Raw genomic sequence first — 16,404 nt, 5'->3', positions numbered from 1 at the left:
CACTGGTTTCTTCTGCAATGATGCCAGTGACTTAGGCTGGTCACTGGTTTCTTCTGCAATGATGCCAGTAACTTAGGCTGGTCACTGGTTTCTTCTGCAATGGCTTCTCTAAGAGCAGTCAATTCCAGGAGAGTCACCTAGCGACCACTTCGTGCAAACAGTGGTTTTCATGTTTGCTCAGAGTCACAGCAGTAGGATCAGCATGTTTTTTTTTTTTTTTAAGACAAAAGCTTAAATTATATAAATAAAGAGGAGGGGCAGCAAGAATTATGGTGGGTAAATCTAAAATCTCAGCAGCCTTCTCCATTATACATTTCTAAAACAATATACAGACGCACATTTCCATACTAAATTGTAAAATGTTACTAAATCATCGTATTATTTCAAAATGGTCACATTTACTTTTTACATCTTTAAATGCCTTTTGAGAACACGGGGCTGCTTCTAAACTATTTATTTTTAATTGTGTGTGTGTCTGTGTGTGGGCATGTGGGCATGTGTGCAGGTGTCATGGAGGCCAGGGGAGGGTTTTGGATTCCCTGGAGTTGAAGTTAGGTGGTTGTGACCCACCTGACACGGGTGTTGGGAACTGAACTCTGATCCTATCAAAAACAATACTCTCTCTTAACTGTTGAGTCATCTCTCCAGCCCCCAGGAGGCTGCTTTTGTTTGACTGGGGTTTATTTATTTTTTAATTTTTTTTTGTCTTTTGAGGTGCTGTGATTGGACCCCCATGGCTTCGTGCATGCTCAGATGTTCTCTATCACTGAGCTGCTCCTTCACTCTGAGAATGCGAATTGTGACGTTCTTAGCGCACCTCGTTTTAAAGGCTGGGCCTGGATTCTAGACCCTGCTGGGACTTGTTAGAAAAGTTGAAAATAAACTAACCAAGACACAGCCTGTACCTTCAAGGATCTAAAATATGTAACACCATAAAACAGGGATAACAATATAAGAAAATGGGTTATATTTAAAATACAATGGTTTTTCTAGATTCCCTCCTCTCAATCTCCTGCAAACTTTTCAAAAATAGAAAAATGATTAAATTTTACTTCCTCCACCCGAATTCTTGGTTGGAGTTAAAAACTCAAGAGCCTGCGTTCCTTAATCTCTTTTTTTTTCCCTTAATCTCTTTTTAAAACAGATTTTCTCTCTGGTGACTTATAATTCTCTCTTCTTAATGATGCGCTGTCAGCAGGTAAATCTGGTCTCCCCACTATTAAATACCACAGCATTAAATCTGGTTTCCCCACTATTAAATACCATAGCATTAAAGGTGCTTGGTCTGAGAGACAGGGAGGCACTGCCCATTCTGGGACTATGTCACATAGCCTGCCTTATTTCATTCTGACATACATAATGCTCCCTCTCAGGACCAACCATCCTATGCATTAGGACCCCCACCTCACCGTTTTAGCATCCTACCTGCCTACCCACAAGCAGGCAGAGAGGTGGACTTGCCAGTGCCTTCCTGAAGCGCACCATCAGTGCAAGCCCTGATCTCGGCAGGAGCCTTTCTGTTAAAGGGAATGAAATGGTAGTACTGCTGCTTCCTAAGTTAGGAAGAACCTCAGAGGGACTGGACTTCCTTCTAAAGCACTCAGAGATGACTTCACGGTGGGTCTGGGCCTCTCCTGAACTGGCTCTCCACCTACCTCTTTGTGATCTCACAGCCATCCAGGCATGGCTATCTATCCCCAGTTCCCTGCAGACACAGGCTGAAAAGCAGAAGTAAGAGCTGGGAAGCAGCCCAGGCTCTGATGGACATCAGTTGGATGTCCCTTAGGGAGGATGCAGGACCACACACAGCCGGGGCAACTGAACCATTCCACCCACTGCCAAGTGTCCAGAGGAAGAAGCTGTGAGCTGCAGAACATGACAGACAGATTCTCAACCCCGGATACATGATGCAGTCTCGGGAATGGAGAAGCACAGGCAATCCCTTTGAAAATGAGGAGGCTGAGGCCTGTGGCTACTGGCCCGTTGTCCAGCTTGGTCATCAGCCATGAGCACACTCTAGGCACCTACGTTCTGAGATTTTTACCTGACCAAATTGATGGGAAGCTGATTTTAAGGACAGGAATTCCTTCCTGATACATGTGCATCCTCACTGTTGATTGCCCTAACTGCATACAAAACTCTTAGATGGGAGAGAAATACTTTTCTTAAAAAATGCAGAAGACCTTTTCAGTGTATTTGCTGTGATTATGTTTCCTGTATTTCATCTGAGCTCACCACACCTGAAAAATAGATAATAATAGGCAACCAAAGGCAAAGGGCTTACCGAGGTTGGAGAAATATTTCCAGGTTGGAGACCCATTCCTGCCAGGGTCTTGGCAAGCTCCACCGCATTCACCCCACAGTTTGGGGCCACGTTGGCCTGACATCGAATATGTACATTCATTTTACATACTGGAGGGAAGAAAACAGAATCCAGAGTCATCCCGTGCAGTAGAGAACATTAAAAGCCTAAGGACTGAGACGGAAGAATACTGCAGGCTGACAATGTCAGCTCACAGAATTAAACCCATACTCAGAACAATTCCTGACATTTTATCTATTTCTGATTTGTGCAGAAGCAGAAATCCTAGCCTACGAAAGAATAACAGATTTCAAATAGCAGATTTCGATTCTTTTCACTGTGACTTGACGGGATAGACTCATCTAAATCAAGTGTAACGGTCGCTGCTGCCTTGGCGACAGCAATTAAAATGTTCATCGTGGTGACAATCGCAGGCGATTGGATAACAAAGAATCATGCCAACGGACCTATTCCCTCCTTCTGATTAACAGTGAAATAAAAAGCAGCTGTCTACATGCTGCAGCAAGGTCACTGTTCAAACAAGGTAGAGAGGGGTTTCTGAGGGAGAGAGCTCCATACAGCTCCTTTCTGGGTACTGCTGTGGTTAGGTGTCTCTCCTAGCCCACAAAGTCTATCCGGTGGGGTTGTGGTTCTAACTGTTAAGTAGGGGAAGACAAAAAAGCAACTTTTAAAGTGCTTGAAGGTCAGGGCAGATGACATTTGGAGCAGCGAGCAAAGCAAGCTACGGTTCTTGTGCTCGTGAAGGCTCTAAGGTTTAACCAGCAGAAATAAATTCCTATCTGGTGTCCGGAAGTGGGTCCTGCCGATGGAAGGCCCGACTGAAGCCGCGTGGGACAAGCGCCTCTTTGATGGTGTCGGCCTGTCTTCGGAAGCACACCACAAACTAGATTTTACAGGGATTGAGCTTGTCATTTTGGGGACGCTTTCTTTATGAGAAAGAATGCCACATCCAGCAGAGCGAGGTCTGAAGCTTAAGCTGCATTAGCTCCGTGGGAAATTGCCTGGCACAGAGGGACATGCACTGCAACGACCTCTCAGAACAACCCTGTCACAATACAAATAAAAGTTGTAGGAGCCAAGTCAATGGAGGTATGCTGTTCTCGGGCAACCGGGGACAGAGAAGATCAGTCCCAGGCACGGATCTGTATACTAGCGGGAAATAGAAGAAATCAGGAAGTGGTTCACTCAGAAGAGACCCTCAGGCCAGCATCAAGCCACGCCTCCGCCTCAGCCTCAGCCTCTGGCTGAGCTGGCTGCCTTTCCAGGTGGATGAAAAAGATGCTAGAGGGGCAGAGAACCCGGCTGTTGTTGTTTGTGTTGTTTTTCTTACTCTGTACCCCAGGCTGCTCTGGACCTCACTGTGTAGATCAACCCCGACACTCCTTCTATGTTGGTTTCCTGAGTGATGGGATTAGAGGCAAGTGTCACACTGTGCCTCACTAGAATTTGGTCCCTTCTGTTGGCAGATGCAGTCTGACTATCCCAGACAGCCAAGAGGAAGCTGTCATCCGAGTGTGTGTTTGATAAGGCTTCAGGTGGACCCCACGACAGTCAGACAATCACATATTAAGGGGAGATGAACTCCAGGCCAAAAGCTCCAACAACCCCCAACAAGACACTCGGAGCCTTTGAAGAAGTAAGAGCTCTGAACAGCACTGGGTATGGCTGGTAAGATGCCAGCCACCATCAAAGCTTCATTTTTTGCCCTACCTGCCTCTTCAGTCACATCACAGGGCTCTTGCCAACCACCCACGCAGCTCCTGCTACACTGACATCCAACTGCTGCTTACTTCAGTGGGAACCAGTTCTTACTTAGAACCTGAACCTTCTTCCTCCTTCCCCACACTTCCTCCAATGCCCCTTTCAAATGCCTTTGAGCTCAGTCTACACTCAGCAATGAGTAGCTAACAGCCAGCATGGTAGATCACGGGATTTCACATCTAACTTAATCTTCTAATATTATTTTAGAGATCGGATAGCATTCTCTTTACACGTACGACATGCTCAACAAATGATACGTGAATGACACAACTCAGATAGGGACATGTAAAAGTTCAGCCCTGGGTCAGATTTTGAGCCTACAGAACTCCGCAGGTGTCTCGTGTGATGTTGCCATGGAGACGTGGGAGGCCGGAACCTCTGCATCTTACTTTTACACTGAAGTCCTTGTCGCATTATCCCCCAGAGCAAGGAGCCGCAGTGATCGCAGAATGTGGGCACCTTGTAGTTGTGAATGTTGAACTTGTGTGGGATATTGATTCCGAAGCGCTGCTCTGCAATCTGGAGGGAGAGGAGAAAGCTCAGCTCTCACAGAACGCGTTTGGAAATAACCGGAAGAGGAGCGCAGCGAATGCCAAGTATCGCGAGAACCCCCGAGCACGGTAGGTTATCCTTCCACGCTCAGCTCTCAAGCTTAGCACCTTTTGTTCATGAACCAGACAAGGATCGAGATGCAGGTGCGTGTCAGACCATTCGCCATTAGGAGAAAGACACAGAAATTAAAATGTTCCTGTTCACTTTCATATTCAGATCACAGTTCTCAGTTCTAGAAACTGTCACTCAGAAGACACGGGGGCATTTGCAGTTAGACAATGCGAGTGCAGACTGAACGGAGTTTCCTCACGTGCCATGTCTCACGGACCTCCTCCCCATATGCTCTATTGTCAGCCTCACAGTTCGAAGCCACAGCTACAGGTGCACCATGAGAAAGGACAAGACAATGACGGCTCCTCTGTGGACTCTCCTGGCCTCTTTCCAGCTCATATCCCTGTGTGTTGTGTCCCTACCCTGCATGTCCCCAAGTTGGACTTCCCCAAGCATCTGCAAGTCCACTAAATGTCAACCACACTCCCCCTGGTTTCTCCCTCTGGAATTTAGAACATATACCCACCCCAGGCAAATGCAACGGGAGCATTGAGACACACTGAGACATTTTCCTGGAGTTCCTATGAAGCTGAAGGAGGCTCTGGGCCTCTTTGCTTAGCAAGCATTATTTACAGTTAATATACTTGTCAGTTCTATTTAACCGCTGCTAATATGCCTGAGTGAGGCCTAGATGTTTCAGGCTGATGCACAGAGAGACTCTGAGCTGCCAGAGCATCACTATGGAAGCCAGACTCAGCATTCCAATCCAGGTGCTTGTCCAAGCTTGGTGTCTGTCTTTCCACCAGAGCACGGAGTATAATGGTGCAAGTGGCATATACGGCTTTGCACAGCTGACCACTGATTGGGTCCTTGCAAGGTGTAGAGCTCTGTCTCACCAGCTTGTGTTCAGAACACAAGGGGTTCCTAGCCAGTGGAGGGAGCTATTTGGCATGGCCACAGAGTCACTAGGAGGTGGGATCTAACTTTTTTTTTTTTAAAAAAAAAAAAAAGCTATTCTTAGTGGCAGAACTTTACAAGTAATGCCCCACCCAAAGTTCCAGGGGTAGCTTCCTCTCCACCCTGCTAAGAGCTGTTCTCTTCCACGGACCCCTCCCCATGCTGAGAGTCTGAAACTTCTGACCCCATGAGACAACATAAACCTGGCTCCTGTCAGTTAGTTATGAGTAGGGCATTTTGTCATAGCGAGACAAAGTCACTGCTACCCAAGCTGAGGCCGAATCACAAGAGAGCAGAAATGCAGATTCCAGCCCCACTGTGGGTTCTAAGGATTATGGGAAGACTGAGGGGAGGGGTGAGGGTGGAGAAAGGAGGCAGGAAAAGTAGGGAGAGAGGGAAGAGGGAGAGCATATGGGGTGGGGGGGTGGGGAGATTGGGTGCTTAATCAGCAGACCAGCCTTCTCTTACCTTGGCATCCACTTTGTTAATATTGTTTTGGCAAGTGCAGGCTGTGACAATGAGATGATGGCAGCGTTTATGGACGACGCAGGTGCACACTAGAAAATTAAATCCAGCAATTACACATCGATCAGATGCTCCCGGGACAGTCGGCTGCAGCAGGCAACCAAAGCTGCCCATGCCAGTGACTGGCAGCCAGTGCTCTCCTCCTTCCTGCATCTGTGGACACCACTCTAGGAAGACCTTTGTTTCAGCGCAAACTGTCTGCCACCCTGTCCTGAGCTGCTCCCTTCTTCCTGACTGCACTGCATCCTGCACCCAGCTTCGGAGGAATCTCTTCACAGTATGACCCTGGTCGCAGGACTGAACATGTCCAGCGCCATCTCACCACCATCACCAGTGTTCAAACCCAGCCAGGTTCCAGACCCCTCAGGGGCCACTGTGCTACTTAACATCACCCTTCTATCTATGAGACCCATTGACTTCAATAAAATTAAACTGTATGAGCTTTCTAGAAGTGTTCCTCCTTTGTCTCTTGCATGGTAGCTAACATTTATAATAAGATAAAACTCAAAGAATAACTCACCCAAGAAAATATTTTCTACCTGTCTCCCCGCTCCGATTCCCATAGCCCCTCAGACCGCCCCTTCCTTCAAATCTTCCACACATGGCTGAGGTCTACCCGCAATTGCCTGCATTGTTCTGAGTGCTCAGTGGGCAATTTAAAAAAAAAATGAATGGCTCATCCAACTTCCTGAGTATTCAGACTGCTGAGTAGTACTCTAAGTACACGTAATGATACAAATTTCCCATTTGAGTATGGCTTTCTCTGTGCCCCACCTGCTTTTATATTATTCATTTTTATTTAATGCAAGATTTTTTAAAGATGTTCTTGTAAGCTTTCTTTGCCTCCTGTGCTACCTAGAATGCAGTGTTTTCTTTTCGAATAATGAAGGTTTCAGGTATCTTTCTGTTATTGGTTTCAAGTTTAATCCCATTGTGAGCTGGCAGGATGATTCTTTTGTTTTTGGTTTTTGTTTTAAAAATGTGTGAGGACATCAGTTACAGCTGCTATATTAATCACATGCTCATTTCTCCTAACTTGGAGACTTCAGTGGAATTTTTCACGTGTAAAAGTAAAAATTAGATTCAAGAGGGTGTCTCAATCAGTTCTCCTAAGTGAAAAAACACACTACACCACCTCCTTCAAAGAAGAAATGGGATTTTTTTTTTCAAGACAGGGTTTCTCTGTATCTTCGAAGCCTGTCCTGGAACTCCCTCTGTAGATCAGGCTGACCTCTAACTCACAGAGTCTGGCCAGTCTCTGCCTCCTGAGTGTTGGGATTAAAGGTGTGCACCACCACTCCCAGCAGGATTTTCTTATTCACGTGTGGACTACCAATATAGACCATGTGGTGCTGAGTTACCAATCACCTGGAGGGAGAAGTCAAAATGCCCAGCACTAATATTCAGACCAATGACATTCAGGCCGACAGCAAGTGAAGTACGCACGAAGGGCCAAGTGGATCCAGCCCAACATGGACTTGCCTGGGAGGAAATTTCTTTCCCATTTCCATTTCACCTTTTCCTATGTCTGCAAGAATACTAGTAAGCTGATTTTACCTTCGACTTGTGAACATGAGAGGTATTTAATTGTAAAAGTCTCCTCACATTGACAGATTGATTGATTGCTTGATTGATTGATTGATTGATTGATTGATTGATTGTGCTAGGGAGCAGGACCACGGCCTGGTACATGCTAATATCTCATTTAAATATTTTATTTTATGTTTATGGGTGTTTGGATTGTGCAGCTGTGCAGCACATGCATGCAGTGCCCATGGAGACCAGAAGAGGGCATCAGATCTCCAAACTGGATTTGACACAGTATGAGTAGCCATGCAGGTGCTGGGAACTGAACTTTGGGGGTCCTCTGCAAGAGCAGTAAGTGCTCTTAACCACTGAGCCACCTCATTTTTTTGTTTTTTTCCCCTGAAATCGTAAGTCTAAAAAATAAAGCTAATTTGGATAATAGTATCTATACCTTATGCAGGTGACATAAACACATCAATCAACTTTCAAAGGCTCACCCTGCCAACACTGTTATGTGAAAACAAAATTTCATATTCAAGACTCCAAGGGTAGGCTTGGTACTACTTCTTTGTCCTCTCGTGTTTCTGAAGAGGCAAACTTGAAGCAGCTAAACTCTTCTGAACGTCCTTACTTTAGAAATGAACAAATTCCCTCCATATGGTCAAAGCATCCAGGGTCTGGGGTCTGGTAAGAACTAGAGTTGCCACACGGGTGCCATGTGACTTGGGGAGAGTTGTCACAGTATTGATGGGTAACAGGCAGCCTGGCCTGTTTGTTCTTGGCATTGCCATATTTACAGGGAAGAACACGATTAGACATGGTTGTAGACATGTTTTCTTACCTTGGCATTGATAGCCCTGTTTCCCAAACACTCCCCTGTTCAAGACAAAAGGGAAAAAAACTACTGTCAGTCAAACAGTTCAGCAATGGCGTCTGTAATTACAGCTCTCAAGATGCAGTGTGTTCTCTGGTCCCTTAGGGAAAGCATCACTTCGGGGAAGAGGCACAGACAGTGTGGGGTTCCAAGCCCTTGTTCAGTACGAGTAGGCGCAAAGAACAGCAGCTGGTGGGTTAAAATGCCCCGGCGAAAGGAAAGGTAGGGGGTGAGGGTTCCTGTGCCACCTATGGTCAGCTGTCTCCTGAATCCTTAGTGAAAACCGTGGGGAGGCTGACCTTAGCCACGAGCGCCTCTCGCACAAGGATGGCAGTAAACACATGTAGAGAGTCAGTCAGACACACACACACACATGTGTGCGCATGCTCATGTGCACACACTAAGCACACCACAGTACTGCAGCTACCAGCCCTCAGCACTCTCCCTTGTCTTATCCCTACGTTTCCCTCTGGCGTCCACAGGGGGGCAGGAGTGTTACCACTATCTCCTGTCGGTCCATAGCTTGATTTATGGTCTTTCCCTGCAATGTTCTATGGAAGTGTGTGTGTGTGTGTGTGTGTGTGTGTGTGTGTGTGTGTTGGTGTGGAGGAGGAGCAATTCTATTTACAAATGCCATAAGTGTGCTTTAATCCTGACTCTCAATGAAAGTAACTATTGTTTACATTAATTTCTGCTATAGACTTGCCACTGCTTGCTCAGTTTTACATCTTGTAAGACATTGCCCCAAGTCTTTAGAATTTCTTGGCCTTTAATTACATTAGTTCCTAATTGCTGGAGGTTAGACTGTGGTGTAGGACCACTAAAGGCTATGAACTTGCACTATATGCTATGTGTTTGGACACTACTGACAACTAGGCTTTTCTCCCAAAAATTATTTCCTATAACTCCTCGCTTGAGCCACACCTTCTTCCAAGCAATACTGTTAATTTTCCTCTTTCCTCAGGAAGCTTTTCTGATTTATCAATTGATTAGCTTCTGTCTCTCTGATCCATATCTTGGATTCATCAGCACCTTCAATGGAGTTAACAGTGTAAGAAATGATAGCTAACATTTGGATCCATAAATGATTTTGTTTTGTTGCTGTAGCTTTAGCAGTGGGATTAAGAGGCCAATACATTAACAGAGGAGACAAAGGTCAGGTCCAAAGAACATTCCTCCTCATCTATACATGCGTTCTCCTGAAACCAGACACACGCCGAGGGCACCTCGCACAGCCAGAGGCTGGGGATGTGGAGGGGAGGGGGCTGAGTGTCAGTGGGGCGTCTTACCAGATGAACTCCCGGCAGTGAGAACAGTAGGTGGGCTGCCTCAGGTATGTGGCCATAAACTTGTGTCCATTGACCTGATGGACGCGCCTTCGCATAGCCCGTTGGCGCTTCCTGGTGAAATGCTTGAAGATGCGGTCTCTCTGGAGGGTGGCTGTGGGTGAGCAAGGGAAATGGGCTGAGGCTATGACTTGGAAAGGACTCGCCACACAAGCATCAGGACCTAAGTTCAAATCCCCCGCACCCACTTAAAGAAACTGGGCATGCTGACACGGGTCTGTAATCTCAGGTCTGGGGGAGCAGGGATGAAGACAGTGGGAACTCCGGGGCTCCTCGGCTAACTAGTTTAGCCAATCGGTGAGCTCCAGGTTCAGTAAGAGACACTCACAAAATTTAAGGTGGTGACAGAGGAAGATACCCAGTGTTGACCTCTGACCTCCACATGCACACACGTGTGTGCCTATACACACAGATGCACACACTCTGAAGTACTACAATACATATAGACAATATATGAATGAACTGTAATGAATCAGACTAAATAAATGAGCAAGTCAGACACCTTACGTACTCTCTAAATTATTTTTCTTTCTTCAAGGTTGAAAATGTCTTAGAAAATACACTTCTCTAATGACCTTAGGATTATTATATTAGCTCATTCATCTCTGTGTCACTGGGATTGGATTCAGGGCCTTACACACGCTTGGCAAGCACTCTGCCACTAGATGGCCTACTCAGCCCCCTTCTACCTTTTATTTAGATACAGGGTCACATTCCAGAGCCCAGGTAGACCTTGAGTCTTTGATTCTCCTGTCTCAGCTTCCCAAGTACTTGGGAATCATAGGATGTATGGGCAGGCTTGTCAGAACCCTTACTCTAAGGTTAGACCATGTGACCTCCTGGGATCCTATTGTCTGTTGAACATAGGCTATCTTGGGCTAATTCCCCAGCACAGACAGGAGTTTCCCAGGGGTCTGATGCATGGTCTTCCACTCCTCATACAGCTGTCTGATACCTCGGTTCCAGCCGTGAGCTGATGAGGGAAACAATCTCTCTCCACATCTCACCAACACAGACTGCACAGAACCACCTCTGTTAGCCTTGATTAAGGGGGAAGTAACCTGGGGTGGGTTCAGAATTTTCTAATCTGATATTTAAAACTAGTGGCTCCTAATCTGAAGGCCTCAAAAGCTGGGTAACATCTAAAGATGGTGAGTGATGTCTTCCACATCATTATATGAGCCTTTCCCCAACATATGCAGAGACTTGGGAGGAACAGAGTGAAGCTGACTTCCTCATGATGTTTTTTAAGCAAATAACTGGTATAAAGAAAATTTAAGGAGCTACGCAAGAATATATTAATAATAATTTTGAAATCTAGAAAAAATAGAAGATTGACAGATAATAACTGTGAGCAACGTATGGAACAATGCTTCAAGATATTTATTTATTCGTTGTGAACTGCTCGATACAGTATGACTAGATTACCCATCATCTCAAACAGTTATTATTTCTTCATTATGAGAACATTCGAAACCCCCATTCGAAACCCCTTCTTATAGCTAGCTATTAAGTTAATACGGTACAATATCATCAATGTCGATCACCTTCTATGTAAGCAAAGCACCAGAATTTGCTATCTGGCTGTAACTTTGCACCCAATTGCTAAAATAGCCTGTCTCAGTTAGGGTGTTGCCTAAAACACCATGACCAAAAGCAACCAAAATTGGGAAGAACATAGTTTACTTTGGCCAATTACTCTCAGGTCACACTCCATCACCAAGGGGATCAGAGCAGGAGTCTGGAGGCAGGAGCTGAAGCAGAGGCCATGGAGGGGCGCTGCTTACTGGCCTGTTCCTCATGGCTTGCTCAGCCTGATTTCCTATACCATGTAGGACCACCTACATGTCCAAAGGTGGCACAATCCACAGAGGCTGGACGCTCCCATGTCAGCCTATATAATCAAGAAAATCTCTATAAACTTGCCCCAAGGAGGCATCATTTCAATTAAGATCCCTCTTCTTTGGTATGTCTAGGTTTGTGTCAAGTTCACAGAAACCAATCAGGTCAATCTCAGATATATGTTATTGAGGAATTGTAGAAAAATAAGAAAAGCACAGAAAAATAGTATCCTCCTAAGATGGAGGAAAGGTAGCGAAACCCTAATGACTTAAAAGATGAACAGATTCACGATTCGAAATAAAGTCTGCTTGGTAAAACATACAAAGAAAAAAGTTGATAGAAACAAACCCTAGAGAAAAGGGGTTTGCAATACATGGCAGAGGGTGACTCCTTAGGACATGTCAAAATCAACCTGTTATGGTGGCACAGGCCTGAAATCTAGCTAGTTGGGAGGCTGAGCCAGGAGGATCACAAGTTCAAGTAACAAAGAAGACTAGAAACAGAACAGGGTAAAGCGCTTGGCTAAAATACCCTAGACCCTAGAGAAGGAAGAGAGGGAGGGAGGGAAGGAAGGAAGGAAGGAAGGAAGGAAGGAGGGAAGGAGGGAGAGAGGGAGGGAGGGAGGGATGGAGTGAGAGAGGGAGGGAGGGATGGAGGGATGGAGGAAGGGAGGGACGGAGGGAGGGAGGGAGATGATAGAAGGAACTAGTAAAAGAAATAAGCAAACAATTAAGTAAAAATGAGGCAGAGATTATAAAATACAAATTTAAAACTATGAAAATAGTCAATAAACACATCAGTACATCAAATCCTATGTAAGACAACTACTTCAGAATAAAACTAAACCCTTTTAAATTCATAAACATGAAGAGAACTGTGTCTGTGTTAAAAGTGGCTTGCAGGAGGATAAGCCGAGACCCTAACCTGGCCAGGAGTTGTGGTACGTTCTTGGTGACCAAGCCTCAAGACTCCTACGTACAGACCAGCCAGCATAGTCTTCCTTGCTCTGTCTGGGAAGGGTCGTTGAGTACCATATTCAAAACACTCAACACAAAGCAACACAACATGGCATTCAAAAACCAAAGCTATATTTCAGAGATATTCAGGGGGAGACTAATGCCTGTTAAATGTACATTTCCTCATATCCAGCAATCAACTTGGAGGATTTTTGTTTTGCTAAAGCATATATGTATGTGTACACACACACACACACACACACACACACACACACACACACACACACATCAGGAAACAAGAACATATAGGCTATCTAGTTAACAACCGCTGTATTCTTCTCCAGTAGAAGTGGGGTCAGCTAGGTGCAATGGCACACCTATGGTCTCAGGCACCCAGGAGGCTGAGACTGCTGGAGCCCAGAGGACTGAGGGTCATCAACAGAGCAAGAGTCTAAATTTTAAAAAGTTCTTAAATTTAAAGTAGCCTAAACAGACAAGAAAGCAAAAAGGAACACAGAGAGAGATGAGCGTGGGTAACCAGAGAGGTCAATGTAAGCCAAGTCTCCTCTACTCACGTATGGAGACGGCAAAAGTAACCCCTATCTTGTACAGCTGATATACACAAGGAAAGGATTGAGGGAAGCAGGGTCTAAATTAGAAAGCCCAAAGAAGAAAATGCAAGAGGAGTCCAAATGAATTTGGCTAAAAGGCCAGTGAATTCAGAGGCTCTGATACAGTTAAAATTGTATCTGGCTCACCCTGTGGGTGAGGAATTTGCAGTCTCTAACACACCACCTAATTTCTTTCTCTCTCATGCTTTCTGTCTCAAGAAGATAAGATGCACCACGGTGCTGTGCCCTGTGGAGAGTGCCATAGCCAATAGTCCTGCCAGGTTCCTGCAGTGTTGGACAGAAGCAGCCTACTGCCCCCTCCCGTTCCCTAGTGCCCTACCAGAAGTCACTCTGTAACCCCCAAGTGAAGAGGTTCTAAGGTTCCCTGGTGGAGAGATGACAAAATGAGGCTGAAGGTATCGCCCCATGTCTAGCCATTGGCCTAAGACACAGCTCAGTCACAAAGTGGGTAAGTATTGCAATACTAAACACTTACCACATCTACATACAAATTAGATTCTCTGTAGGAGTCTAATTACCAAGAACCTGTTCATTTACTCCTTTCCTACTACAAAGATGGACTAAAAGGTCAGTTCAGTTGCATTCTTAATATTTCATGATCAAACTCTCTGTGTTTCCTCTGTGGCTATCTGCAGAGTGGCAGCCTGAACCAAGAACTTCCCAGATTCCTTCTAACCAGAAATCGTAGCAGAATCTACTTGTGGCTGACCTTTATGCCGCTCCCGTCTTACATCCTTCCCACAATACTTCTTTTTGTTTTCCAACTCGACTTACCTTTATCCTACCTGCCTCAGAACCCAGCAGCCTCCATCAAACCCTCAGGAAGGTAAAATGCCCCCTACCTGTACCACAGCAGCCCGAGAATGTATCCCTATCTCTTCTATACCCCAACCCTGTGAGCCAGGCTTCTGCGGGTCCTGCACACTTCATGCCTACGCAAGGACTCTACCTACATGCCACTCACTATTTCCTGCATTCTTGTCCATGTGCCCCTTTTTGCTTCAAATGCAAATGTGCATGAACACACACACACACACACACACACACACACACACACGCACGCGCGTGCATGTACACACACACGCACGACTCTGCAAGACATTTGGCCACATAGAAACTCTGAAGTCAGCAGGGGATGGTGGCTCACACCTTTAATCCCAACACTTGGGAGATGGAGGCAGGGGACCTCTGTGAGTTTGAAGCCAGCCTGGTCTACAGAGTGAGTTCCAGGACAGCCAAGGCTACAAAGAGAAACCCTGTCTCTTGGAAAAACCAACCAAACAAAAACCCCTGAAGTCTGCATCATCCGCAGTGGCGCTCACTGTCACCATTCTCTTGCTTGATGCTTTGCATAGGAAGAGGAGAGAGAACTCCCCGCTGTATTCTGTCCACCCCATTGCAGACTTGCACCCCACTTTACAGCCGGAGGACAAAGGGAACTCCCTCAACGTCTGTACCTGCTTTCTATTTACTTAGGTTGGAATTTAAAGGACTATAAAAGACTACCTAATCCTGTTGGGGCTTACATCACCAGGCCTTTGAGAAATCTTTTAAATAGTATTTTAGTCAGACACGTTAGGCAACTTTAACATGCTTGGCAGCTAAAACTTGCATCACAACTTCTGCTTGGCTCCCAAGGTGCCCAGGGCCTCTTAAATAAATAGGAAGCTGGCCTGGCGCCCCAGCAAGGAAATGCACATTCCAGTCTCCAGGGGTCAGCAGCCTTGCAGCCCTGATACACCCCTTCAGGAGCTGCCTGTGACAGGGACAGGGTGCAGGGCAAGCCTGGCAGTGTAATGAAAAGGAACCTTTCTTGACAACATTTCAGTGTTGCAAACCTGCCTGCTAACCCACATACTTATTTTTGAGAACTTCTGAGTATTCATATGACTAGCAGTCCCCGTGCAATACCATGGTAAGGTTCATATGACTAGCAGTCCCTATGCAATACCATGGTAAGGGTTCATTTGCAAAACATTGTTCTGCACCGAAACTTACATCATGTGAGGCTCCGCAGAGGCTGCATGGGGCTCTGATGTCTCTTTAAATTGGCTTTAACTTTACCTCAAAAGAGGTAACTGCTGCACCCGCATACGTTCTTTGTTACACCAGCCTGATTTGCTATTTTATATGAAAATATTTTTGGAGGATTCTGATACAGGGCAAGAGCAATGCTTGCATCTTTAACTTTCTTTCTCTCTGTGTGCCCTTCATTCACATCAAGTCTCCTGGTATCCCTGGGAAGCAATAGATTTTCTGGAAACTCGGAAACTAAGAGGAAGGTTAAGTGGGGTCAAGCAGCCAATGACATCAGTGAAGAGACCAGATTCTGTTTACTGCTGTCAACTTGCTGAGTAACACTAACCAATGTCTTTCTCTTCTTCTTTTTTTTTTCATCCTATAGAAAAAGCTGTTTTTGCAGGGTGGTAGTGGTGCACACCTTTAATCCCAGCACTTGGGAGGCAGAGGCAGGTGGATCTCTGTGAGTTTGAAACCAGCCTGGTCTATAAGACCTAGTTCTAGGACAGGCTCCAAAGCTACAGAGAAACTCTGTCTTGAAAAAAATAAAGAGGGAAGGGATGAAGAAAGGAAGGAAGAAAGGAAGGAAGGAAGGAAGGAAGGAAGGAAGGAAGGAAGGAAGGAAGGAAAGAAAGCTGCTTTATCATTTGTAAATATATAGGGAAAAAAACAATTAAGAGCACAACAACCAGAAAACCTTCGAGGTGACTAGTAACTAAGTTACTAGCCACGAAAGAACCAGAATTACCACATACTGCCAAGGCATATCTCTGGAAGGGAATGAGGTGGAACAGCAGGAGAGTTTGCCTTCATCTTATCAAACACACAGAATAAGCCACTGTCTGATCATGGAGCTTTTTCTGGGAAGGATGACATATGAAAATGTGAATATAGCTGATCCCTGTTCGAGACAGCAGCGACATGGACAAAGACTAGATGTGCATGAAGCACACACCTAAGAGAACACACACCACCCACGGGAGGAAGCACTCACTTTAGTGAGCACACACCACCCACGGGAGGAAGCACACACCTAAGA

General features: G+C 45.6%; 1 protein-coding gene across 1 annotated transcript in view; it reads right to left on the bottom strand.

The window, feature by feature from the left end:
* Nucleotides 1-16,404, bottom strand: part of Prkch (protein kinase C eta) — a 203,559-nt gene that overhangs the window by 87,305 nt on the left and 99,850 nt on the right. The window contains exons 3-7 of the mRNA XM_013346887.2: nucleotides 9,860-10,010; nucleotides 8,538-8,572; nucleotides 6,113-6,201; nucleotides 4,474-4,603; nucleotides 2,285-2,412 (exon numbers count right to left, since the gene is read on the bottom strand). Of these exons, the coding sequence (XP_013202341.2) occupies nucleotides 2,285-2,412; nucleotides 4,474-4,603; nucleotides 6,113-6,201; nucleotides 8,538-8,572; nucleotides 9,860-10,010 (533 nt within the window). The remainder of the gene's footprint in view (nucleotides 1-2,284; nucleotides 2,413-4,473; nucleotides 4,604-6,112; nucleotides 6,202-8,537; nucleotides 8,573-9,859; nucleotides 10,011-16,404) is intronic.

The sequence above is a fragment of the Microtus ochrogaster genome, chromosome 1, assembly GCF_000317375.1.
Source record: "Microtus ochrogaster isolate Prairie Vole_2 chromosome 1, MicOch1.0, whole genome shotgun sequence".
NCBI lineage: Eukaryota > Metazoa > Chordata > Mammalia > Rodentia > Cricetidae > Microtus > Microtus ochrogaster.
This window is presented reverse-complemented; position numbering and strand designations above follow the sequence as displayed.